The 25617-nt window shown below is 44.4% G+C and overlaps 5 protein-coding genes across 6 annotated transcripts; 1 reads left to right on the top strand and 4 right to left on the bottom strand.

Moving 5' to 3' along the window:
- Positions 1-1778: 1778 nt before the first annotated feature.
- Positions 1779-2610, bottom strand: dUTPase (Deoxyuridine triphosphatase). The gene has a single exon (XM_001356741.4). It carries the CDS (start codon positions 2497-2499, stop codon positions 1936-1938), a length of 564 nt encoding a protein of 187 aa, XP_001356777.3. The 5' UTR covers positions 2500-2610; the 3' UTR covers positions 1779-1935.
- A 132-nt stretch (positions 2611-2742) lies between these two features.
- Positions 2743-4420, top strand: LOC4817269 (alpha-ketoglutarate-dependent dioxygenase alkB homolog 6). The gene is made up of 2 exons (XM_001356740.4): positions 2743-3054; positions 3113-4420. Exons 1-2 carry the CDS (start codon positions 3025-3027, stop codon positions 3794-3796), a joined length of 714 nt encoding a protein of 237 aa, XP_001356776.2. The 5' UTR covers positions 2743-3024; the 3' UTR covers positions 3797-4420.
- LOC4816957 (uncharacterized) lies at positions 3977-5462 on the bottom strand. Its single transcript, XM_001356739.4, has one exon. It carries the CDS (start codon positions 5360-5362, stop codon positions 4463-4465), a length of 900 nt encoding a protein of 299 aa, XP_001356775.2. The 5' UTR covers positions 5363-5462; the 3' UTR covers positions 3977-4462.
- A 742-nt stretch (positions 5463-6204) lies between these two features.
- Positions 6205-23283, bottom strand: Myo31DF (Unconventional myosin ID). 2 transcript variants are annotated; one of them, XM_033379442.1, is made up of 10 exons: positions 23251-23267; positions 22272-22781; positions 11782-12084; positions 10639-10858; positions 9051-9276; positions 8605-8988; positions 8464-8543; positions 7001-8404; positions 6778-6935; positions 6205-6718 (listed from the first exon to the last, which is right to left on the bottom strand). In XM_033379442.1, exons 2-10 carry the CDS (start codon positions 22358-22360, stop codon positions 6550-6552), a joined length of 3033 nt encoding a protein of 1010 aa, XP_033235333.1. In that variant the 5' UTR covers positions 22361-22781; positions 23251-23267; the 3' UTR covers positions 6205-6549. The 2 variants fall into 2 exon arrangements, with proteins under 2 accessions (XP_033235333.1, XP_033235332.1); XM_033379441.1 differs by having other exon boundaries at positions 22272-23283.
- On the bottom strand, positions 22648-25512 carry LOC6903021 (uncharacterized). Its single transcript, XM_002132707.3, has 4 exons — positions 25286-25512; positions 24855-25212; positions 24402-24803; positions 22648-24334 (listed from the first exon to the last, which is right to left on the bottom strand). The coding sequence occupies exons 1-4, from the start codon at positions 25394-25396 to the stop codon at positions 23619-23621; spliced, it is 1587 nt and encodes a 528-aa protein (XP_002132743.2). The 5' UTR covers positions 25397-25512; the 3' UTR covers positions 22648-23618.
- Positions 25513-25617: the final 105 nt, after the last annotated feature.

The raw sequence follows: 25617 nt of genomic DNA, 5'->3' as shown, positions 1-25617 counted from the left end.
TCATGATTTTTTGCGAAAATCGTGAGGAAATGGAAGTCCCTTTTTCCGACGGCAGTCGATTGGCAGGACTCTCCCGATCACGAAAAGACATGCCGCGCTCCGATCGGCTGCCGGATAGCAGAGATATAGCGTGCAGAAAAACCAGTATTCTTGGGCCAGATCGCTGCAGGACCAAGTCTCCCAGAGAATCAAACGGCATCAAAATGTCGACTTTGAAAATGAGGCCCTAAACTACGGAAAAATCTATGATTGAAAAATCAAATCTCTACACTGGGATATTCTCAATAGCGGAACTTCCTTGCATAGCTTTATTTTATTAAATAAATTAGATACTCAGGGTTTTATCTTATCATTTCACTGGTTTATTTTTAAGGCTTCTTTAAAGGCGACAGCCCGACAGAATTTATGTTAACCATATGCTTGTTCTTGATCTGCAGGCTGTAGCTTGGATCCCTTATGACCAGTGTCTTGGAGCAGTGTTCAGATTCGGACATATGAAACTTTTAGGTGGTCACCGTCCTGATGATCAGATTGGATGAATGGGAAAATGGAATTCCAGATAATTCTGTGTTTCTGTGGACACTTACCTGCCGGATAGGTTGCAGGAGACCACGGTGAGAGTGAGAATGGCATGAGAACGGGACAAGGTCTCGCTCATTGCAGTGGCAGGCACTGGTCGACCGGCAGAGCCACACGTTGGATGATCGGCAACCTCACGAGCTGAATTGACCTCTAATTCGATGAGGCCGAGCATCACAATGTGCTTCAGTGTCTCGCGTATATCCTCTGGGGCCTTGTCGCGCTTGTTCGGCGGGAAAAGATCAGAAAACTGTTCCTGGGGCAGCTCCACAATGGAGCAGGTCCCGATGAACTTGCACTCCTCCTCCAGTTCGGCAGAACATCATTGACGGTCGTCCGAACCCTTGGTGTGCTTTTCCGAGCACAGTCTGGTCATTCGCCAGGAGGGTCATCTAATAGCCATCGGAGAGCACCTTGTGTTTTCCCAGGACACAGATTTGCTTCAAAGAGATTTTGTTGGGTGGCGTTTCGGTTAATGGAAATGGGCAAGGGGGCAACCGCGTTATACCTACGATACCAACACCCCAACAAAAGTGCAACTAGAAAATGCCTCTTTCCGGCGAAGAGCTGACAAACTTTCACAATTAAATTTGGTTTGATAAACTTGTTGGAAAATTTTAAAATAAAACAAACGATGTTATCCGGATGAAGTGCCAAAAAGTTATGAGACCTGCTGCCCAAATCCTGCATATAACTAAGCTAAAATAAAACTGAAAGCAAGCCTACTAAGATTCTAAAGTTTCCGTTTTTCTGTTGCATGAAATTGCGTCACAATTTCTAGAGCCACTGACTATGTCTTTAGCCTTTTTAAGCTGTGGCACCTTTGATGATTTGATGATAAGGAAAGTCCCAGATAGCCGATAGCAGAGATATAGCGTGCAGAAAAACCAGTATTCTAACGAAATGCTAAATCCAAATTTTCGGAAGGCTATATCTCTGACAAATAGCAATCCCGAGCAATCAGCCAAGAGAACATTACGAAAACCGTTAAACATTTGAAGACAGACGGTAGAATCATCCAAGGTCGGTGAGCTGAACATCAAGTAGGATGAGATTAGGGAATTCAATCTGATTTCGGCCATGGAGAAAATCAGCTTCCTGCCAGTCGAGAACTTCACTGATATCAACAGTAAAATAAACAAAACAATTTCTGAACAACTGTTTTAAAATTTGCTTAAAAAGCTAGTTACTGTTGGGAATTAACTTATTTCAACATATTTTCATAATATTTAATGACACTTTTAGTGGAACTTATGGAAATCGAATGAATGGACCGGTAAGATAATGAAAAATGTTTTTTCGCTTAAGATAACAAATGTATGCCGCACTTGGAGCGCACGATGCAATGGGGCACATTTATGTGGCAATGGGGGTGGGAGTGGCCTCTGGCTCGGCTGGCGGTGCCTTCTCTCCGTTGCCGTTCTTGGCAGCTGGCAGATCTTTGACTCCTGTTGAGCCGAAACCGGCCTCCCCACGTTCGGTGTCTTCCAGCTTGTCGACCATTACCAGTTCTGGGTAGAAGATGCGCTCGCAAATGAACTGAGCAATGCGATCTCCAACCTTCACCTCGAAGTCCGTATCAGAGTGGTTGAAGAGAACGACACCCAGGTTGCCGCGGTAGTCTTCGTCCACCACGCCGGCGCCCACATCAATGAAATTCTTCACGGCCAGGCCAGAGCGAGGAGCGACGCGACCATAGGAGCCCTCCGGAACTTGAACCTGCAGGTCGGTCTTAACAATGGCCTTACCACGGGCCGGAACTACCACATCGTAAGCACTGCGAAGATCAACGCCGGCTGCCTTTGCAGAGCCGCGGACCGGCTCCAAGGCGTGCTCCGTCAGTTTGGCGAATCGCAGGACACATTTGTCGATCTTCATCTTCTTAGCAGCTGGAGTGTCGTCGGTTATGGGTGAAGACATCTACAGTGGTTACAGTTTAATTAGAAATACACAGTTTTCTGCACAAATTGAGGTTGCAAAATTTTGGCGGCGAATAAGCGTCTACTGTGTGACCGCGCAGCCATTGATAAAATATACCGGCTGACAATTAGAAATGTACCAAAATATACCGTAAATATACTGACGAATTTTCGGTATTTTTGGTATTTTAAAAAATCAAGGATATAAAACCATCGATATGAAACCATCGGTATTAAGCGAGCAGCTGTCGCGACTTATCGAAGCATTGTCATCTCAATTGGATTTGTGGGAGATTTTCCCGTGGACGTTTCCAGTTGTGGCCCACTATTCCGCGCTGCTTCAGCCCCCAGACCACCCCGGAGCAACAATCCGACCACAGAGAAGACCCACACTGGCTACCGGCAACACCATCTTTCTAAAGCCAGCTGAGCAGTCAATGTGGCCGGCGCTTCCCTGGCCAAATTTAAAGTTAAAATATTGATTAATAACAATAAATACATTTGATAGATAAACGTAGGCATAGCTATGGACTTCACCGGATTTGAAGTGCGCAAGGTAAGGCAAATATTGATAATCCCCGCTACATCGTGGTTTAACTCTCAATCTGGTGCAGTGCCCACCGACAGCCATGTACATTCCCAATTTCATTACTTCGGAGGAGGAGCAGAGGATTCTCAGCCATATTGAGCGGACGCCAAAGCCGCGCTGGACGCAGCTGCTTAATCGGCGCCTGGTCAACTATGGCGGTGTTCCGCATCCAAATGGAATGATTGCCGAGGAGATACCCGAATGGCTGCAGAGCTATGTGGACAAGGTGAATAATCTTGGTGTGTTCGAGTCGCAGAATGCCAATCACGTGCTGGTCAACGAGTATTTGCCCGGGCAGGGCATCCTTCCTCACACAGATGGACCACTCTTCTATCCCATCATATCCACAATTTCCTGCGGCGCCCACACCGTTCTGGAGTTCGCCAAGCGTGAGGGGACGACAGCAGAGGAAGGTGATGCCTCTGTCGGTGACGGTGACGGTGATAGTGGTCAGGCGGGTCGGGTAGTTCTCTTCAAGCTATTGCTGGAGCCGCGAAGTCTTCTCATTTTGAAGGACACTCTGTACAGTGATTACTTGCACTCCATTGCGGAGACCAAAGAGGATGTACTCTGTGATCGCATTTGCAACTATGATTTGTGTGAGACCACCTACAAGATGGGGGACCATTTGGTGCGACGCGCCCCCCGCATCTCTCTAACCATACGCAACGTGCCCAAGACCAGCAAAATGAAGCTGAAGTTCTGCTAGACTGACCCGAAGCACTCGAACCACGCACTCGTAAACGTAAATGTTGTTGCTGTTGATTAAATGTTAACTAAATGCACGAAGAAACCAGCCCACTGATGTCAGCCACCAAATAAGCCAACCCAACAGCAATACACCCGGGATATATGGCGACTATGATAATCTGCAAAAAGAATCTTCCGCTAGTTGTTTAAGCACCCACACGCGCACCTGAGCAATCAATGTTTGCCCACACAAAAGTGCTTTATTTTATCATTAATATTATGTATAGATGATATATATATATAAATGTTTGTATTATGTGTTTGTGGAGCAATAAGTTCAGCCGTACTGAGAGACAGGTTCCAGACCCAAGTTCCTTAACCCTGCTGGATGTTCAGCCTGTCTGCATCTGGCCTTATAGATTTAGTTTCGCGAGCAATTTTTAAGAGCAATCCACGGCTGAGAGCTATGAATTGTGTATTGTTAAATGGAGAACGATGCGCTCTGTACTGTGCTCTGTATGCGCATCGGTGTACTCCATACAAATCCTGTGTGTATTTTTGTAACCGTTTTTCACCATGCACCGAAAAATGATATGGATCAATTCCAAAAAGTGTTGCAAATAAAAGTTATTGTCGATTGTTACCACACGCGTGTGTCCTTCTACCGCTTTTCACTAACGCCCTGTTAGGCGTCAGCCTCCTGCCACTCCAGACGAAACTCCCGCTCGAATACCAGGCGGTCGTATAGACGCACTTCGCTGATCCTTGCCGAGATGTCCAGCCGCAGCTCGCTCACCGCCAGATGAAAGTTCTGACGCACGGTCCGTTGCTTGTCCGGCGTCAGCTGATTGAGGGGCTTCCTAAAGATGCTGATAATGCGCTGGAGGTGATACTCCACGCTGGCGCAGCGCCCAATGCAGACCCAGAGGTTCTCCGGGTCATGTATGTTGCCCGGGAAGCGGGTGCGTTGATCAAACGGAGCCTTGCCCGACAGCAGAGCCCTCACCTCGGCCACAATCTCCTGGTGTGTCTTCAGGTCTCTTGTGCTCAGGCTCGTGAACTCGTATTTGTCGCAAAAGTACATAAGTTCAGAGATGGCCACCCAGGGCTGCGAGGAGAGCGTTGTATGGTGGTTCGACCAGTTGGAGTACCCTGCTGGCGTCGGGGATTTGGTGGCAGTGGCCGCAGCGGCTGCAGTGCCCGTGGCAGGGGGAGGGGTCTTCGTTGGGCTTTCCAGTTTGGGTGGCATGGCTTTGGCCGCGTCCAGGCCATTTGTGGTTTTCTTTTGTATGCTCTGCAGCTGCTCCATTTCCTTCTCGTGCTCGCGGGCCCTGAGGTAGGCCTCCTTCTTCATTTGCAGCTCCTGCAGTTTGGTTAGCTTCGGCGGCGAAGAAGATCTTGTGAATATGCTGGCCGGCGATTTGGTTGCCGGTGCCGGAACACCACCTATACTCAAAGCGGACTCATTCTCTGTGTAGATCACATGCCCGTTTGTGTCCAGCGATGCACTGCGCCCATACTTGGCCCGATACCGCTCCAGGGTGTCCAGTGAGAAACTGAGCTCCTTCTTAATGGCTTTCTGCATAGTTTTTCCTCCCGATTCGGCTTTATGTAATCACCTTGAAACGTTCAATGCGTTCAATTGCACGCGTTCCTCTCGAAAATTTACAAGCGAATGCAAGCGAAATCGGGGAAAATTCTTTGCTCTTCTTCGGCTCTCTTTATTTTTATCTTTTATCAATAGGCGGCAGGCAGCCATGTGTACTTTATTTTGGTCTCTGCCAATACATTTTATTTTGATTCGCATACACATACATACATATGGATCAGGAGCACAAATCTTGAATAGAATACACACACACACACAAATGCCCTACTAATAACTAATTAATCACTTAAAGTTCTAGAACCTCCTTCTTTTTTGATACCTTTTTGTAGCTTCAGGCGACGTGTTTTAATCTGCAACCGCTTGACTGGAAAGCGAGGATCGAGTGTCCACAATTCTTGTTCCTCTTTCTCGAAGCTGGGACGACAAGCAGGGACCGGAGTCATCTCCGGCGAAAGATCTAGCTCGGACTTGGTATTTGTGTAGTCCGCATGGAACTGTGAGTAGGTTACAATGTATAGTTTTGAAACTTTAAACAATTTGTATGCTTTTCTCTTACCCACGCCTCACTTTCGAATCTAGAAATTATTCAAGAGGTCCAGGCGGCTACATGAGAGCGTTTTCAGTACAAGGTATACAGATTTGATTTCTTTTTATTATACTCGTATTGTAATGGCACACATTGTTTTTTGTGGATTTCGTATTAAGTACAAACTTATTGAATTCGTTGAATACATATTTATTTATTTATTAATTTTATCATTATATAGTTTCTTTTTTTTGTAGAGTGCCTGATCATCTTTTAAAAAAAATGCGTAAAGTACTTTTAATACTTTTAATTTGTTGTCTGCCAGCTCAACAGGCAGGTCGACCGATCTCTCACATTGATTGTGGTAAATAAATATCTCCTTAAAACATACGTAATAGAAAAATGTACAAAATTACATGCATCTTCAAAACAAAGACGGATACACGACGGATACACGACGAATGACTAACTAGAAAACGTTTTTACAACTACAATTGGGGGTTAGCAGAAGGCACAAGTTATACACAGAGTGATGAGGGTTAGTGGAAAAGGTCTTTAGGAGGAGGCTTTAAGTAGATTAAGATTAGGTGTGTTGCAAATGTACAATAAGGATGGAGTCATCTCTCTCGCTTTCCATTCAGACGCAGTACGATGAGGGAACCTCGAAGATGATACTGCCAGCGGAATGACGGAAATTTGGGTTCTCCACATGGGCCACTCCCTCGACTACAATGTTGCGTGGCTTGTCGCCCAGGCGGCAGGCAATATTACTGCTGACATTCACGCGGAGTTCCGTGCCAGTTAAGCTGTAATAAATTTGCACATTTAGATATAAATGATGGGCACTCTGTGATGGAATACATACTCATGATACTTCTTGCAAACTATGCCCACCAGCTCACCAATACGGTCTTCCTTCAGAGTTGAAGTCTCGCCCTGGAGGGAAAAGACCAAATCGTTGTTCTTTGGTGAGTGGAAGACGATGAGCTGGTCCCGTCCTGGCGTAACACTGATCGACGTCAACTGTTCAGACACAAGTTCAGAAGTTCAAATTGGATAACGATAAACTTTGGATGGCCAATACTCACTTCACGGATAGCAATGGAGCGTTGGAGATCACGGAACTTCTTTTTAATGCCATCCAGCTTGTAAATGTTGGAGTCCGTGACGATGAAGGCACGGTCCGCCTGCTTGTTGTGTCGGTTGAACTTCTTCACAAAGCCGGAGAAGAGCACCTGGCGGAAGGAGTCGCCTCCGCCGTGGTTCTTCATGTTGCGCACATTGGTGGTGTACGAATCGTAGCCGCTGTTGTCCTGCGAGTTGGACAGATAGTCGCCCAGCCATCTCCGTTGCTGGCCCCAGTAGGGTCGTCTGCCCGCCAAGGCGGTGGCGGCGACGATCTGTAGCCGCAGCTGGGGCCATTCACTGCGGGGATACTTGCGTAGGATCATGTAAGCACGCCAAAAATCGAAGATACGATGCAGTTTTGATTCCGCCTTGCGGCCGGCTAACGGCGGATGGGGCCATTGAACGCTCTTGCCATAGTCCCGCATCTGCTTGGCGTTGCGGAAGCGATTGGCCAGCTCCTGGACGTAGCTGCGCAGCTTGTAGGTCTTGTAGGCCCTCATTATGGCCATGGCTGCCTTCATCTTCTTGTAGTTCCGCCTGGCAATCCAGCCACGCACCTGCTTCTGCAGCAGCGTCACAATGTGCGGTATCATATCGTTCCTCTGCTGTTCCAGGGCAAACAGCGTCTTGGGCGAGCGTATGAAGATCTTGGTGTGGCCGTATTTGACGTCCTGGGCGAAGCCCTTCTCCTCGATCAGAACTCGAACGCCATCACGGTCGCTACCGGCCCTGAAATTGGGCCACGTGTACTGGGAGATCATCTTATAGCGCAGCAGGAACTTATCGTAGCGCTGGCGATGCACAAAGCCGGCGCGACGCACGCGAACGTTCTCGAGGAGACCCAAGTAGCGCACTTGATGCTGGATTCGCTCCTCGTCGAAGACTGTCGAGCTCTTAATGTCATTGGGCTTGACGCAGCGGACATAGAAGGGTTCCTTCTTTAGCAATGTAACCACCAGATCGGCCATGGACCGCTGGAAGAGTGTTCCCGCGGTGAGGGGGCGCTTTGTGGTCTTCTTGATGTCCTGCGCTCCCTCGGGCCACATCTCGCTGAGGTTCGAGTCCTTGGAGTTGTGCAGCAGACGCTTGAAGTCCTGGTACAGTGTGTCCTTGTTCTTTTCGATGAATCCATTGATGTTGTAGATCACATCACCCGCGTAATGGGTGATGCGGAAGTCCTCGCGATGCTTCAGCTCCTTGTCCGTGGGCTTCAGCTGTCGGCTGGTGTAGTGCGGATGCTTGCTCAGGTTCTTGTCCATGGCCCCTAGCAGGGTGTCGTCGGTCACATTGCCCACGCTCAGACAGGCCTCGTCCATGATGGCGATAATGCCCTTGTGCGGTTGCTCGACCAGATCGCAAATGATCTGAAAAGTAATGGATATCTCTTTAGTTTAAGGGTTTCTTTGAGGTTTACCGGGCGTACCTTGTTGTTGAAGTAGTCAATATTTGTCCACTCGATGCCCTCGCGCTGGTACTCCTCCTGCTCCTGCTTCAGCACCAGTTCTGAAAGAGAATACATGGTTTAATCAGCATGAATCAAGGATAGAAAGCTTTCCACACTCACCAATGAACAGCTGCTGCAGCTTCTCGTTGCAGTAGTTAATGCAGAACTGCTCGAAACTGTTCGAGTCGAAGATCTCAAAGCCATAGATATCCAGGACGCCAATGACAGAGTTGTGCCGCGCCTGGGTCTTGCTGCCGCGGAAGAGAATCGCCCGATTGATGCGCGAAATGATCCAAGTGAAGAGGCGATCATAGATGGCCTTGGCCAAAGCATCCTTTCCGTACTCTGCCTGTGTGGCATTGTGATCCTTCTGCATGACATTGCCACCGGCGGCAATGACGCGCTTGGTCAACGCAGTCGACAGCTCCGATTCGGTGACCTGGAGCAGCTTGGCCGTGGACTGCAGATGCTGCTTGTTGCTGATCACCAGCTCATCCTCAATGGCTGTGGAAGTACCGAGAAAAGTCAATGCAAATTCATCCAACTACAACTCTCTTTGAACTCACTTTGGAACTCCACATTTCCCAAGTGAAGAACTGCGGCCACTGTGCGCCAGATGGTGTGCACCTCATCCGCTGAGAAGCCCAGGGTCTTGAAGGCATTGCAGGTGCCCTTGTAGTCGGACTTCTCCGTCAGTATATCCATGCTGCCTTGGTTCAAATAGTGATATTTGCCCGTCTCCTTCTGCAGCTCGTATTGACGCAGCTCATTGTCGTTGGCTCCACGCAAAAGCTGTAATGGAAACCAAACCAAATTGGGGGCATTAGTTCAGCCAGTCCACTATGCGTAGAGCACAAATTATTCAGTTCCATGCCTGTGACCATATCTATATCGCAAGTATTTAGCACAGCTGACAATTAGTAGACGTGCTATCCATTATTAAATTTCCGTTTGCCAATTTATGTTGTGGTATCCCAAAGAATATCTGTGCTCAGATAGTACTTTACAAAACTTGACTCACTTAAACATAACTTTGGCACTCGTTACTCGTCGCCATCTCAGTGTCTCACGGATAACTGGGAAACTCCAGGAACTATCTTTAGCTCTTCAGTCATAAATATCTCCAGCCGAAAACACACACAGTTTATGATCGATGCAGACTAAGTGCTACATTTAATACAGTATTTACTTTGTTGACTCAGATTGATTAAGAATTAGCACTTGATTGTGGTGTTAATTGAGCAATTGATCAATTTGCAATTAAATAATCTAGCTGGATACTGGCAATCGCATAGCTCTATCAATCAACACCTCTACAGATTAAATGGATCTGAACAATGGGAGTGCATTATACTCGTAAATCCGTTTATTGGAGGTGCGTCTGTTTTTCTTGCTTTGTGGATAAGTCTGGGGGTATGACTATGTTATCATTTCGATGATATCATCAATCCGCGTATGCCAAGCCAAAGACCAGGGACAGTTGGGCAATTGAACTAAATTACCAGCTGTCAGTATGTGTAATTGAATTAATAGTCTGCTCTTTAATCTTGTTCGTAAGAGAGATAATTAGTCGAGGAATATGTTTTTCGCATAGAACAGCGCTCAAAATTTACTTCAGCGGGCATTCCACAAGTTTGATACACATGCATATATTTTTTCATGGCCATGGGGGCTTATCAAGGGCGAAATTACCCCGAAATATATATGACAAAATGTTTTGTTTTTTTATAATTGTGATATCAGTTTCAGTGTCTGTATCACAACTTACTCATCAAACGGAAATGAGTTTGAAAAATAGAGAATGTATATATGTGGGCTAGAGAATGGTATGGATTTTCCATAAAGCTGTCTCAAATTGCTTTCGCATTCAAGTTAAATGTCCATAAATGTCTAACACACCCTAGCACACATCAACTGCCTGCCCATCCGAGGAGAATAGAATACAATGTTCCAACAACCTGACAGCACCCACCCCGAGCACAGCAATTGACGCCCCATCGCCCTGCCTTTCGTCACCTTGCGGCAGGCGGCACTCGGCACGCGTCACGCTGACTCACTTGAGTAAATATTGCCCACCCACATCGCCCTGACCACCAGCTCTCCTCTCGGGAGGGAGAGGTGGAGTGTGGAGTGTGGAGAGTGGATACTACTCACCTGATAGAAACTGTGGAAGTTCCGCTCGCCGGGCTGTTGCTGCACCACACGCGACTTCTCCAGCAGGTAGTTGGTGATGATGCCACCCACCGGATCCGCCTTGTAGTCGAACTCAATGTCCATGTATTTGCCAAATCGACTCGAGTTGTCGTTGCGGTTCGTCTTCGCATTGCCGAAGGTCTCCAATATCGAATTGCTCTGGATGAGCACGTTCTTGACCCTGCAACGGAATGGGGAATGTGGAAGGAGCATATTAAAAAATGGCATGGAATCATTAAAAACGCCATTAAATCGTAGGAGAATGCTCTTTTAAATGCCTCTTAAAACGATTCTTTCGTTCCCAGTCCCGCCCGAGTAGTAATTTGGTAATGGCACTCGCCCTAATCCCCTCTAAATGTCGTTTTAAATTTCACTTGTGCCACTAAAAATTGGCAATTTCGTTGGTTATTACTATTATGTTGGGCTTGGCTGGCCCGTTGCGGTGGTCTTTTGTCTTTGGGCTTTATGGAGCACCTTAAACAACACCCAAGTGATAAAAGTCGCTCAGACAGAGTGGTTGACTGGTTCGGGCAATTAGTGGTGCAATTAATTCGGTAACTTAAGCTTAAGTCTGTCAATGATGTCATCGGAGGGTCCCGGGTCCCGGGTCACGCGATGACTCTCTTCAATCACGTGTGTGTGCTGTTTATCTGGGGAATGTTGCCAATACCGCCCGGGCTTTGCTTAATTAGAAATTGCCCGGCCTTCATGCACTCCCCAATGAAAATTCCACTTGCAATTTGCATGCAATACAATGGAGAAATAGAGATAGTGTTCCTTTTGAGTTTGTATTCAGATAGGTGGTCTACGTCCATGGGTTCCCACTGTCTCTAGTTCGCAGTATTGTGATGGCTCTGAGGGCGCATTCTCACAGCAAGTCTGAGGTTCGAGTGGAGTAAATTGAAAGACTGCTACAATTTATGGTGTACTCTTTGAAAACTCTCCTTGGGAATTCATGAACTAGTTCTTGAATATGAAAATACGAGTATTTTAGATATAATACCTCTTTACGGTAAGATCAAATGGTGTTCTCTCTCTACTCATCTATTTTGTGGTGATCTCCAATAGAGTATTCCTTGTTGGATCTCTCAGTTCCTTACTCACCTTTCGATTTCATTCTGTCCCTGGGTATTGGTCACCGCCGCTATGTACTTCATGATGATCTTCGAGGCCTCCGTCTTGCCCGCACCCGACTCGCCGGAGATCAGTATGCAGGTGTCCTGGTGGCGCTGCTTGAGCACCCTGTAGGCGGCGTCCGCGATGGCGAACACATGGGGAGCATTCTCGAACAGCTCGCGGCCCTTGTACTTGCGAATGGTCTCCGGCCCGTAGATGTTCATCTGTCTGTAGGGATTCATCGAAACGCACACCTCCCCGATGTATGTGTAGATGGAACCAACCTGGAATCTGAAGAGAGACAGAGAGATCGATAGGTTGCTCATTAGTTAATGCAATGTTTGGAAATACATTTCATTTATGAAATAGACTTGGTATTAGCTTAAATAAATGGCTAGACAGTGGATGTGGGAGCTGCCACCCGTGGTTGGCGCCTGTGGATTCCGATTCGAATACGGTTCTCCCAACAGCCGTGGAGATTTGGGTCTCTCCGGTAATCTCATGGGGTGCGCCGGATAATCAAATTGATTGCAGTCGATGATGTGGATGTGGATCAAATTTTGATCATTTCTTTTCGCCTTTTGATTGACTGAAATGGGCGCACGGCTGTGTGGGTGGGTGTGGGTGCATTTATTTTGTATGCAGTTTGTAAGGCGCCAAAAGATTGAGTCTACAGCTCTGTTGTGTTGATCAGATGATGAACTGAATGCTCGCTAAGTGGGTCAATTTGGAGGGGATGGGGTTGGATGGGAGAGTTTGGAGAATGGGCATAGAGTGCCCGTTCGATCTGTCGAAATGTTTCGGAATGCACTAGTTCTGTTTTTAGAATAGTATTGTCATGGAAAACCAATATAAGCCGCAAAATACAAAGAATAAAGAAATAGTAATGTATAGAAATTTCCTAAAGGGAATCGAGGCAGTATTCAAAGGCCTTTCAAATCTATAGGAATGGGAATAAACCAAGAGAAATTCGAATGAAATCTTAATGAGCTGTGGAAAAGTCATCGTTAGCTGTATAAACCTGAACATAATCTACTCAGGCACTTTATATTCAGAAACTAACCTTATCTTTTAAAAAGGTTTTTCAGAAATCCTGATCAAAGCTAAGCAAACCAATTGAACTAAGATAGTGCCCTCATATTCATGTAGTTACTAACTCACAAGTACTACAATCCTACTACATAATCCAACCAATTATCAGAAAACACTGTAAAGATAGTGCTGAAGTCTAGGGAAAATGTAGTACTCAGTCCTACAGATCAATAACTATTGTAATCTTATCAAAACACTAGGAATTGTACGGAAGATAGGCAACTTTCAAATGAACTTAAACATTAATCTTGAAGGAGAGCCTGTTCAAACAACGCAAAGCAAATATTTCCATTGAAGTCGAAGAATTCACAGCTGATAATCAAAAGTGGGGCAGGAAAGAAATAACTTAGCATAGATTAGATATTGCTTTAATGTGAACCAAGACAGGGGCAACACAGTACCATTATTCAATCAGTGAAAATGTTGCCTCAGTAAAACATGTAATTAGCAATTAGGAAACCCCTGGAGCCCTGCAGTTAGATGCAAATTGTGTGCCAAAACTACACCCCGAGGCAAGGCAACTGCCCAGTGGGGTCTTGGCTAATACTGGCCCAAAAATAATGGTTTCTCTATGGCGATTACCCCAGAAGAGCCGCATAACCGTTGGTCTGTGCAACAGGTATTACAAAACCACAAAGCCCCGCCCCGCTCCACCAAGCCCACAAAAAGAAGCAGACAAAGAAACGGAGAAATTGATAAAAAAAACAAAACCAAGCCAGCAAAACAGCCAACAGTTTTGTTAGCCCAAAAGAAAACTAGAAAAATTATTAAGACAATACACACTTAATACGCGGCGCATTTGTTTGTATTTATGTTTTTGTTTCTGTTTTTGTTTTTGCTTTTGCTTTTGCTTTTCGGATGTGTTTGGCCCGCTGGATGGGCCCAGAAGTCGGGCAACACATGTTTTTACTTAAGTTTTCACTGTTTATTTATAGACGGGGGCTGGCTTTTCAGCTTTCTGTTTCGTTTTCTATATCTGTGTCTGTCTGTCTGTTGGTCTGTCCGCTGTCTGTCGGCCGCTCTTTCTGTTACTGTTGCCACCTCGCCACGAACATTTGGGTCAGAAATGTGACAGGCGACAAACGGCAAAATGCCCTGCGGGCGGGATACCGATAATAATAGCGCTGAACTAGTGAACTCCAGGCAGCAGGCCCGAGAAAGCGTTTAGTGCGCTTGTTAACTTTTGAGAACACCCCAAGGGGGTCACCCCCATCATCATCATCAACGCCAGCATTACATACGAGTGGGTCTCAGGTCTCAGCAGGGAAAAGGGCAAGCAGCAAGCCTCTTAGCTTACAAAAAATACTCTCCATTGGCAGTCGTGTGTGATTTCTATGATTTCCCATTGACTCTTTTGGTGGCGAGTACAAGTATGTTCTGTCTCACATTGACACCTTGTCTGTCAGGTGTGTGTGTGTGTGATGGGGGAGTGATGGGGCAATGTGTGGGTGTGGGTGTGAGGAACGCCCACGTGGCACATGATTGACATACAGTCAAAAATTTTTAGGTGGCCTGCATGACTTTCCACTTGCCTTCTGCGTAGGCGGGCCCCAGCCCAATGAGGCATTAGAAATTATTTCGAGAGTAATTGTTACGAGTATGAGCTGGACTCTGTACAGTCACTGTTGACCAGGTTGGTTTGAAACATTGAGAGATTTAATGAGATCATTGTACAGGTAGTTGAGCGCTGGACAAGGTTTTGGAATTCCTTAAGGAATGATTGAAGGAAAGTGTTAGGGAGCGGCAGCGGACTGTCCTATGCTCATAAGATAGGGGTCCTGCCGAGGCCTTTATTATAAGGCCTCACCATAAGCAACGTTTAAGCATCCCTTAGTTCATCAACATTCAAATAAATTTGTATAATTTAAAATCTAGGAACAGTAATCGTTTGTCATAATACCGACTAATAAGCACTTTTATCGGCTGCTTATGTGGATGGATCTTTATAACAAAAACTACATTGATTCTGGAATCAAATGTATATAAATTGCTTCCATTTAGGGCTGATCAGTATAAGGAATTACAGCTAAATAGACCCCCCTTTTAGTGGGATAAAGTCTGACTCATGGCATAAGTTCCCCCAAAACGCGAGCCTCATAGCAATTCTCCTTTAATGCTGCTCTTAATCGGCTTAGCTCTTTCGTTTTATCCATATGGCAGAAGTTGCTTTCCAGAAATATTCCTATGCATAATACATATACATTATTTCTGTTCTTCTTGGGGCTTTCCCCCCCTGCTGCTGCTGCTGCTTCTGCTTTGAGCCCAAACATAATCATACATAAAATACTCGTACATTGTTTTATAATTCCCGTCCCTTCGCATATTTTCATTCTTCCACGCACTTCATAAACTTGAAAACCCGACTTGACTGGGTGTTTATTCATTATAACGATTGTCGCTGGGCTTTCAGTCGAGGCGGTCGTTCATTCTTTGGCCAACAAATGACGTAATCAAGATAAAAGACCGCGAAAATACACACAAACAACGGAATCAACAGAATTCCCAGATGCCCCACAACAAAATGTAACACATTCAGCAACAATTTGTTATTCCAATATGTCTTTATTTCCCCCCTCCGTGTGTTCACACCCTCTTTTCACACTATTACGCGTATCCAGTATTATTAGCGATTTGTGAGTCATCTTTCCTGATGTTGGGAGACCTTCAATATCGCTTGAATTATTTACATTTATCAATGAACAATTTGCTGGCTTCGAATACCCAGTACTAACACGTTTAAGGCGAGTGAGTGAGTCAGCCCCGTCTCTAGTCTATTAGTCGTACGGGTTTCTCAAATGCATTTTGCATGTTGTCATTAAATATTTGCAACGCATTTTCTATAGTACTCCTCCAGCCGTGAATCATCGAGTTCTGATCTGCCAAAGAAATACTAGCTACGGACCAGGCCAGAAATCCCAGAAGGCCACATACCGTTGAAAATCGATAAGTTAACATTGCACTTTTCGCATTCGTGGGGAAAAGTTTTCTGCTTTTGGGCTGACGTCATGGGTTTGGTCAACAAACTTGGCCATTAGTGGGTCAATGTTTTTATTTCGCTTTTATTTAGGGGTGGTCTTCTGTTATCCTATCTAATTGAATTTGAGCGATTTATTGATGATTTTGATGGCAGAATGAAATGCAAGAGACCTCGATTGGAGTATATAAATGTTTGATAGGAAGGTGATTGGATATTGGAGAACACTGAAGGGTAGGTAGCAGCCATTGCTATGAGGGTGTTCTCTGAGTAAGTTAAGAGATTCGTGGTGGGAGAGTGTAAGTTCCATTGAGAAAATATTGAAGGGTAAACAGCTGGGAACCATCTTGATGAATATTTTGGGGAAATACAAATTTTTCATCACACTTTTATATCCCATTTGATAGAATGTACAATTTATGTACAAAATTGTGTCCTACTCTAACAGAAAGCTTTAAAGGGGGAAAAAAATATACAAAAATTAAGTCATATAAGTAGACGGAAAGAAAGTTCATCCATGTGTAGATAGGTCAAAACCCCACGCTAATTTCTTGATCGGCTGCCAATAATCGCATTTATGGGAAACAGACGTGGGCCAGAAAGCTGTTCTATCTCAGGCTTCTAGCCATCGCATCCGTCAGAAGACGGAAGACACATCTGTACATCTGCGTAGCATCTCAGGGAGAACAAAGGCGGGAATAGAATTTTCAACAGAGATTTTCCCGCAAGACTTTCCATTTTCATATATGTACGTCATGTTCTGGCTTCTGGCTTCTGGCTCTTCGTTTGTGTTTTTCTCCTCAATTTGCGCAATGTACAATTGCAGCTTGCGATGCTTTCAAATTAACTTCAATTTACACCCGAAAGGAAAACGCAGACGCAAATCAATTAACAGGAGCGGAACGAACGGACGGGGTCTAGGCAGAGGAGTCGGGCCATGGGCGCTAGAACTTGATAAAGAATTGTGTAAACGAAATGCAGATGCTTCTGTAAGGGTCGCTCCTCTCCATCTTCTATCCTCCATCCTCCGAACGATCCCAGTAAAAGTTATTGCAATGCGAATGACAAACATTGCCTGGGCTCTGGATAAACAAACACAGCGATAGAGAGGCGTCGTCTAGACGGGTTCTCAGGTCGTTCCGTGCGTGTCTGCCACAGCCTCCGCCTCTGCTTTTCCTCTGCTTTCCCTGCCCAGATCTACAGTTTATGCGGTTTTTCTCTCCCATTAACGATTTGCACATTACGGAATAGAGATCTACGTGGCAATCAAATCGAACCGGTGCCGGTCGGTGCCGTTATGTAAATGATTTGATTTCCGTTTCGGTATCAGAACTGCTTATCACACCAGCAATTGACTCGTTTGATAGCCGCTTATCAGTGCAGTCCGAGAGGGAGCTAGGCGGCGGCAACGTGCGGGGAGGGGGGATCTAGATTCTGGAAATGTTTACCGCGAGGCAGATGAAAGACTCCACTACACTGCACTCCACTCCACTCCATTCCCTTTGAACTGCCTTCAACTGCACAGACAATGCCGTTGAAGTTTCCCCCACTTTGATTTCACTTCCACTGCTGTACAAATAAACAGAGAATCGAGAGAATCGAGGGAATCGCTGATTGCAATCGGAAATCGGAAAAGCCGTCTTGAAGTATTGAATAGCTTTCTGCTCCAAGAAAAACTATAATACTGCCAGTACAAATAAGCAGTGCCAATTGTTTACCTTTACGTAGAAATGGAATTTATAATAAATTCCCATCAAAAAGTGAACAAATAAACATTTTTTATATCCAATTTTGGGGTATTGACTGTGTGTGTGTGTTTTGAGGGGGAAACACAATCCCCTAGAAGGTCTTCAAGTTACCAGCAATTGCATAACCGAAAGCTGGCCGCTTATCACCTTGGCGATAAGCCCCACACTGCCCATGTCCAATCCCGAACGTGGGCCAGTCAATAATAGCCAAGAGACCAGCCAAGGTTTCATTTTCTACGACTATTTCTGGCGCTTCGAACAGAGTACGAGTACGAGTACGAGTACTAATATGCATGCAATCTTATCGGCTAACAAATAAATAAATAAATATACTAAACGGTGCCTCTAAGGAATGCTATGCCACACCAAGGTGTACCACCATATGTACCCACATAGGAGTATTATAAAAACAAATTGGGATTTTTTCTTCTGTGATAAATACTATCAATTCTGGCTGAGCGATAAGATTCGCCCAAGCCCTGCCAGAGAGCTCTCAAGAGCTGCCTTTTGAACACTTTATTCCAGTAGAGTGACACCAACATTTGAGCGCCATAAAAGACTCATAAATTAGTGTTTTATTTCTTTGGGGTCTCGGAGTCTCTGTTTGCCCACAAAACCCCTCTCCGATTGGCACTCAAACAACACAAGATTTTTGTTTTCAGTGCACTTTTATTGTCGTCTGGGGAATACTAAAATCGAAGCCTTGACAAGTCCAAAAATTAAGTAGAATAAAATAAAATAATTGAAAACATATAGGAGGCGCGACGAAAAAAGCATTCAAAATGAAATTGAAATGCAGTTTGCTGTTTGCATTGAGAGTCGGGGACGGGGACGTCACTTTAATGATTCATTCGATGCCTGGCCTGAATCTGTATCTGTATCTCTATCTGTAAATGTACATGTTTCCTCACTTGATAAGACAATGGGCAGACAATCTATGAAGTGTGTAAATAGTGTAGGGCTCTCGGTGCAGAAGCACTTGAAGATCACAAGAACTGAGGATGGAGAACTAGAATTGATTTGTGGGTGGAAATAAATCTATTTCAGGAGTGCTTTTTATGGACCTAGCTCTTTCGTTGTCAACAAGTTAAAAGACCAGAAATCTCTGGTAAATTTATAAACTAAAAGATCGGGAGAGGAACGAACCCGAACCCCTTCTCAAGTCAATGCATTATCGTCATCGGGATTTATAAAGTTCAGGAACCCCCCTTTAATTGAGTGTTCCTAAGAGATCTGCCTGGCCTGCCCACATATTTGTATTTTTGGCTCGTTAAAAATGTACACTGATCACCTCGTAAATAGCATTTTCCTCGTTGTCATGCAAATCATTTAATAAAACCCCGAAATAATATCATAGATTCATAGCCGTAATAAATGTTTTTCTTTTTCCCAGGAACGAAAAGTTCAACGGCAGTTCATGGGAAATCCATGAGCGAGCACAAGCCGTAAACAGAAGCCCCGAAAATGATCTACAGGTCCATAGACGGAGAATATAGGCCAAATAAATGCGTAAACAAAACAAAACCAGACAATGAAAACTAAACTTATCAGCCGAGGTACTTGTACTTGAGTGTACTTACGAATGAGAGCAGCTGAGGGGTCAAAGGGCAATCAATCAGGGATTTTATGGGACTCTTTTAGGGCCTCCCGTGAGGAGGACACTTGACTGAATGGCAGTCATAAAAGAACTCCTTGGGCCGCGACTCCGAACTCGGCTATGAACTTGGCCAGATCAAACAATCCCCTCAGTTCGGAAAAGAGGAAGCTTTTTCTTAGGTTTTCTGGTAACTCAAACAAGTTTTCTTCAGAGCACACATTCTTTGTTGCTTTTTTTGTGGGTGAGTCTTGGCCAAACTGACGCCATCAACCGGTTTGTATTTTTGGCTACGCCATGGCATTTTTTTCCTGCCTTTTTCTGTTATTTGTTGACTCCGCGACTCGAGAGTATCTGCAAGATACACAGAGAGCGAGTGACTCAGAGCCAGAGCTACGATCCAAAGCAAAAGCGAGAGCCTTTTAATAAAAATATTTTTTATTTTGAAAATAAAATATGCTGCTATCGGGGATGTTTTTGGGGTGCCAAAAGAAATAAAGCAGAAAAGAGAAGAGTCCGTCTCTGTGCCAAGTCCCCAAGCCAACACATGATGTCATTGCCAACAAACTACTACAGAAAACCCAAGAAAAAAATGCACGAAAGAAACAATTCGACGAGTCGAAGTTTGAATACTCTATGCAGTTCGAAGAGCATTGAAGTGGATCAATTTTTGGCTGATGTCTAGGTTGATTCGCCTAGTTCATTGGTTCATAGATACTGATGCTCTCTTCTGTGGATACCAAACGTTTGCACAAGTCTATAACATCCTCTGCTCGCGCAAAGAGTATCTTCATCCAAAAGTAAACCAAATAAAATGCAGTTATTTCCCATTCGGCCAACGGAATGAAAGTGAGTTTTGTTTTACTGAATTTAATTGCATTTTCTTCACGTTTTCGCTATTTTTTTCAATTACTTGTTTCGATTTTCTTTATGGAGCTTTTGGCTCGTTTTTGACCCTCAATTTGGTTGGGGTTTTCCTCGACTTCGGACTCTGCTCCACGGGTATCGCATTGTATCACTTCTTCCGGGTTTCCTGATAAATATTTATTAATGCACAGCAAATTGATGCGTGTTGTGTTATGTCTTTCGATTATGATACCATGTTATGAGAGAAGAAAATCGTGATTATGCAATTAATCCAATTTCGAGCAAAACAATTTCTGTTGTTGTTTGCGATGCTTCGATAAGCGGTCTTATGATCCACATAATTGGGTTAACATCTTTCGGAGAGTAATCTGCTGTTAATTATAGTTTTCATTTCGGTTGTGCAATCGAAACAGTTCCAGTGAGCCATCCATCCATCCATCAATCATTTGGGAATGATCTCAGTGATTCAATATCATCCAGTCATCGTTTCATTCAATAACAGTCAGTGCTGCCACAGCTGCCTATGCAATTAATTTCCTTTTTCTATGCCGATTCCATCTGACAGCTCCTCCACTCAAGGCGAGCATTTGGCTTTTTTGGCTTATCAATTTCGGCGATTCGTAATTGTGATATATCGTCGTCTGAGTGTGTGCTTAGTAATTAAATATATATGTATACTCTATAGTACGATGGATGAATCACTGCCCAAATACTGGGATTTCGGATGGAAGCCCAGCCATTCGTAATGGAGTGATGAAGAACTCATTATCATATGAGTTAATGTAGAAGTCAAAGCGAAACAACATAAATATTTCCACAATTTTGTAGACCCATTGCTAATCAGAAAGATAAATATGTGGACTCGACAATGTAGCGAGAACTTCCACGATAGTGATCGTTTTTACATGAAACTTAGCGAGGCATGCAATGCAACGACCCGTGGCAGTCCGGGGAGACGCGAAGAGACACCCCACACACACACACACACAGAGACAGACAGACACTTTTCAAAGGAGGCACATGCAACAAGTTGTTGACACACGCCGCATGAAATGACATACTAGTCCGTGTACTGCTGTGTGTACTGCTGTGTGTGGGCTGTGGAGGTAAAGGAACTACACATAATGGGCCCTGCACTGACAGTAACTACCAAAACATACTAACTGGAACCAACCACAGTGCTGGCCACACAAATATTGACACTCGGAATGGCAGGCCGCAGGTGGGATGGGGCTGGGGTAGGGATTGGTGGATAGCAGATACACATGTATCTATAAAACGTGATTGTTTCTATGTGCATAGTTTATTGGATTACAATTTTATTGAATCTAATTGTAGTTTATTGTTTCATTTGTTTGATTTGTTGTAATTTTATAGATTGTCGACAACGAAGTCAACTTTGGTTGCACTTAGATCCGTAGTTACTTCCATTCTGGTGCGATTGTTTCGAAAAGAGTATTGGATGAGTTTCGGTGTGTGTTTCTTAAGCATAACTTGATTTTGCTTGGATTTTTGTACTATAAAATCTTTATAGATGCTCACGGAATGCGATTTCAATCATTTGACATCTACTATGCATATTATATCGTTTCGTTTCCACCTTGACAGCGTGAGTAAGCCCAAAAACAGGTAAAATTTAAATAGAATTTAGATAGTATAAGGAAGTGCTCTTTTATTTATATCGAAATGAAATGATTCCCCTTCCAAGATGTTCCTCATCTACCAAGTATCTTCCACCATTTCCATTTCCGTCTTAAATTGTATAAATGGCCCGCTAATGAATGTGTAAAAACGAAAGTCATTCCGTCAACACTCCAGTCACTCACTCACAAAAAAAGAGTAAAGTTAAACACTCTAAATGAGCATGCAAATGGGTCCATTGAGCGCGCTCTCAAGTAGAACCAAGCCGACACATTGGGCCACAAGCCTGAGCCCAAGCCACGCACGGGGATCAGACCGAGCCGGCAGCAGGCAGCCGGCAGAGTTTAATTGAAAAGCCGATAAAAGAAATCAAGTTTAATCGAGTTGGAAAAGCCAAGAACCGCAACCGGTTGGGAGCCCGCCCGTGCCCCCGCCAGTGGCAGTGGCAGTGGCAATGGAGCAAAACAGAAGCCTTGAACTAGACCAAGAGAACAAACCAAGTGGAAGCGGGGAGGGCGAGGAGTGGAATATAAATGGAATAAATATGGGTTTGCTGACTTACCGCTTACGCAAGTTGTCCATGAACTTCTCCATGGACACATGATCCAGTAGGACAAAGTCCTGTACGCCCACTTCTCGTTGCATTGCCATATTTGCTTCTCCTTCTACTTCTTACTCTTCCTTTTCCTTTTCCTTGTTTTGTTTTCTTTTGCCCGGTGAGAGCGGGAGAGCGAGTTACGTTACCAATTGCCTGCCGGCTGCAAGGGCACAGACTCAGGTAAATATACAGTAAGAGTCAGATGGGATGGTTGCTCGCAGAAGAAGATCAAGAAAATTGAATATTTCGGGGTAAGAATCAGCGTTCACTTCTTCTTTTGTTTTGCTTGATGGTTCGTCTCTCTCCCTTCTCCCTTCTCTCTCTCTCTCTCTTTTCTCTCGCCTCGTGTGTTGCCTTGTGTTTCGCGTCTCGTTCTGAATTTTAATTATACAAAATATATATATTTTTTCGTTTTATGTTTTATGGGACTTCGTTTCTGTTTCTGGTTCTGCTGATTCCGTCGTTTAAGTTTTGCTGTGACAACACTCAATTAATAAAGAATATTTTTGGCTCGATCCAGCACTACCAATTGGAATGGAATGGATCAGTTACGGATTGACATCTGATTTAACACACTAAAATGCCGCAAATTTCGCGTCGCTGTCCGGAATAAACATTTATAATAACGATGATGTTGGCTCGGCGCGGGAGACCTCTTTGGCGGCGATATTGCAGAACCCGCGAGCTAATAAATAAATATATATATGTATGTGTATTTGCCAGCTGGTTTCGGTTTTAGCGCTGGCGAAAAGCACGACACGGCACAGACGACAGACGACTGACGACGAAAGACGAACAGCACAACAAATGGGAAACAAGCGCGCCAATCAACCTGCCTCGGCGAGAATTTAAAATGTGGGCTGTTTGATAGGTAATATCAATATGGGATTTGTTTGTCGATATATCAACGGAACTAATTTTCTGAAGTTAGACTCCACATTACTTCGTTGTTTACTTGTCCGCGGGCCCGATGAAACTGTAAAATGGGGAAGCAAGCCCGTGGCTTTCAAATGTCCGATACAATTCGGGCTCGATACAATCTATCGCACTTTTATATCGATACACTAAAAATTTATGTCGCATATTCGAACTTGGTGCCGTGTGTTAGAAGAGTACAACTAGTGAAGGCTTGAGTTTTGATTTGGCGCGTTGCTTTCGAATCCCGTGCCTATTATAAGACTTTTTTAAGAATTTAAGAATTTAACCAAAGAAATAAGCGTGGCAATGAGGCTTAGTCGTGACGTAATCATTTTTATTGTTTTGTTGCCTTAATTATGATGTTCATGCCTCTTCTACTTGATGTTCCCCTTCTTAACGGCTTTCCTTTTGTGCTGCAGTCCACTCCAATCGTTTGATCCGCACACAACATTTACGAACAGTAGGTTTGGATTGTTGTTCTGCTTTAGCTTTCTCCTGTGCCGCCTTACTTCTTGTCATCATCACTATGGTAGATGGTGTCTCACTTTTACTACCTTTAGGTTTTACCTTTGGCTTATCCTCCGTTGATATTTTACGCTTCCTAGATCCTGCCACACTAGTAGTCTTTTCCTTCCCTACAGCGATTTCTTTTTCAGTTGCATCTTTCGGATCCTTTTCGATTGTTTTTGAGTATGTTAATTGTGCGCGTGGTTCATTTGGAACGTACTGATCCTCTGTTTCGAGTTCGATGTCCTGTTTCTTTCTTGTCGATGTCCTGTCCTGTTTCTTTCTATGTCCGGCTGGCTGGACTCTGGGGGACTCGTCTGAAAAGCGTCGTGGATATGTTCCTCTTGTAGTACTTGGAGGTGACAGCGATCCGGAGTTGCGGCTACGCAAGACTTCGGGTAATTTCGGCAAACGCCAGGATTTGTTGCTGTGTGGAAAGACGGATTCTATTCGGGAAACCTTAGCATTATGGTATTCGTCCATAATAATGCAAGGTTCAACGAACTTAATTTGAGGCTTGTTTGGATCATCGGGCGGTTGTGGAGGGCCTTTAGCCATTTCACTCAGCATCTCCATGATATCATATTTAAGAGTATCCAGAGCTGTTATTAAATAGGGAATGAATCAAATTTTTCTGATCTTAACTGTGCAAAGATCTTCTTATCTCACCTTCTGCGTCTTTGGAAGGGGAAGCTTTGGGTTCTGTATCATTATTTTCAACTGTAATGTTCTCTTCATTTTCTTGAGTGTTCTTTGCTTGCTTGCTCCTCGGGGGTAATCCCTGCGTGGCTGTCATATCTGGATTGCCTTCATTGTTGCTGAGATCTTCAGTACATTCAGCAGTGTACAACCACTTTTGATTCGGTGAAGGAAATGGCTGAGTGGCTATGAAATCCTGAGGGCTCTTACTAGAACTGGGCTGTTCAGAAGAGTTGAGTTCAATTGGAAACAACTGAGTGGCAATGAAATTCTGATTATCGTCCTCCTCTTCGAGGTGAGTTGCTGTTGGCGTTTCCATGTGGTCCATAAACTGCGTTAAATCGTTGCTTTCCATGTCGGTTGCACCGATATCTAAGTGGATAAATCTAAATGACAATACATATATGAATAGGTTCTACATACCCAGTACATCTCCAACATCTAAAATCATAGATAAATCAAAGTCGTCTAATTCATTCTCATCGAAATAATTGAGTTGCATTTCAGAGACGAAGTCGCTGTCAATTGTTGTGTCTACGGATGTGTCCATGCCGGATTCGTCGATTCCGCTGCTATCATGGTGCTGAATAGGTTCCATCACTTGCACTTCGGCCTCCACATTACCGAAGCGCAACTTCACCTTTCCATCGATAGCATCCTTTTGGCTGATATCCGCGTTGCTCTTCTCCAAGCCATTCACGAATACTTTTCCCTGCAGAGCACTCACGCGAAGGACGCCCGCTAGATAGACTGTTGCCACAGCATGATACAGCTCCATGGACTGGGGCACACAAGTTTAAAGCAACGAAACGTTTGCATATTTGGGGTAGAGCTATACATTTGGCTGTACTTACTTCATCGTCAACACAGAACTCATATGACTTCTTGCGCCCAATGCGGTAGACATTACCGAGCTTCAGCAGGACGGCCGGCTCCCCGTTGAAGCTTATACTCACAGTTGCCATCCCGAATTTGCAAATTTCTCACAATTTTTTAAAAATTTTCTTTGATTGTTTCGAATCAGACCTGAGTCTATACTTTAATTAAAGTCAGAACGTACTGAAGTACAACTATTGTGCCCAGCAGAAGAAAACTACTCTGACAGTATGGTCGTAGGCCACTAGACTTAGTATTTTATTTACTATTTAGTGTGCCCAAGTATGTACTCGCCGAAAACCAAATTTTC

This window comes from Drosophila pseudoobscura, chromosome 4 (assembly GCF_009870125.1).
Source record: "Drosophila pseudoobscura strain MV-25-SWS-2005 chromosome 4, UCI_Dpse_MV25, whole genome shotgun sequence".
NCBI classification, from domain to species: Eukaryota; Metazoa; Arthropoda; class Insecta; order Diptera; family Drosophilidae; genus Drosophila; species Drosophila pseudoobscura.
The sequence above is the reverse complement of the archived record's forward strand: the minus strand, read 5'-3'. Positions and strand labels throughout refer to the sequence as shown.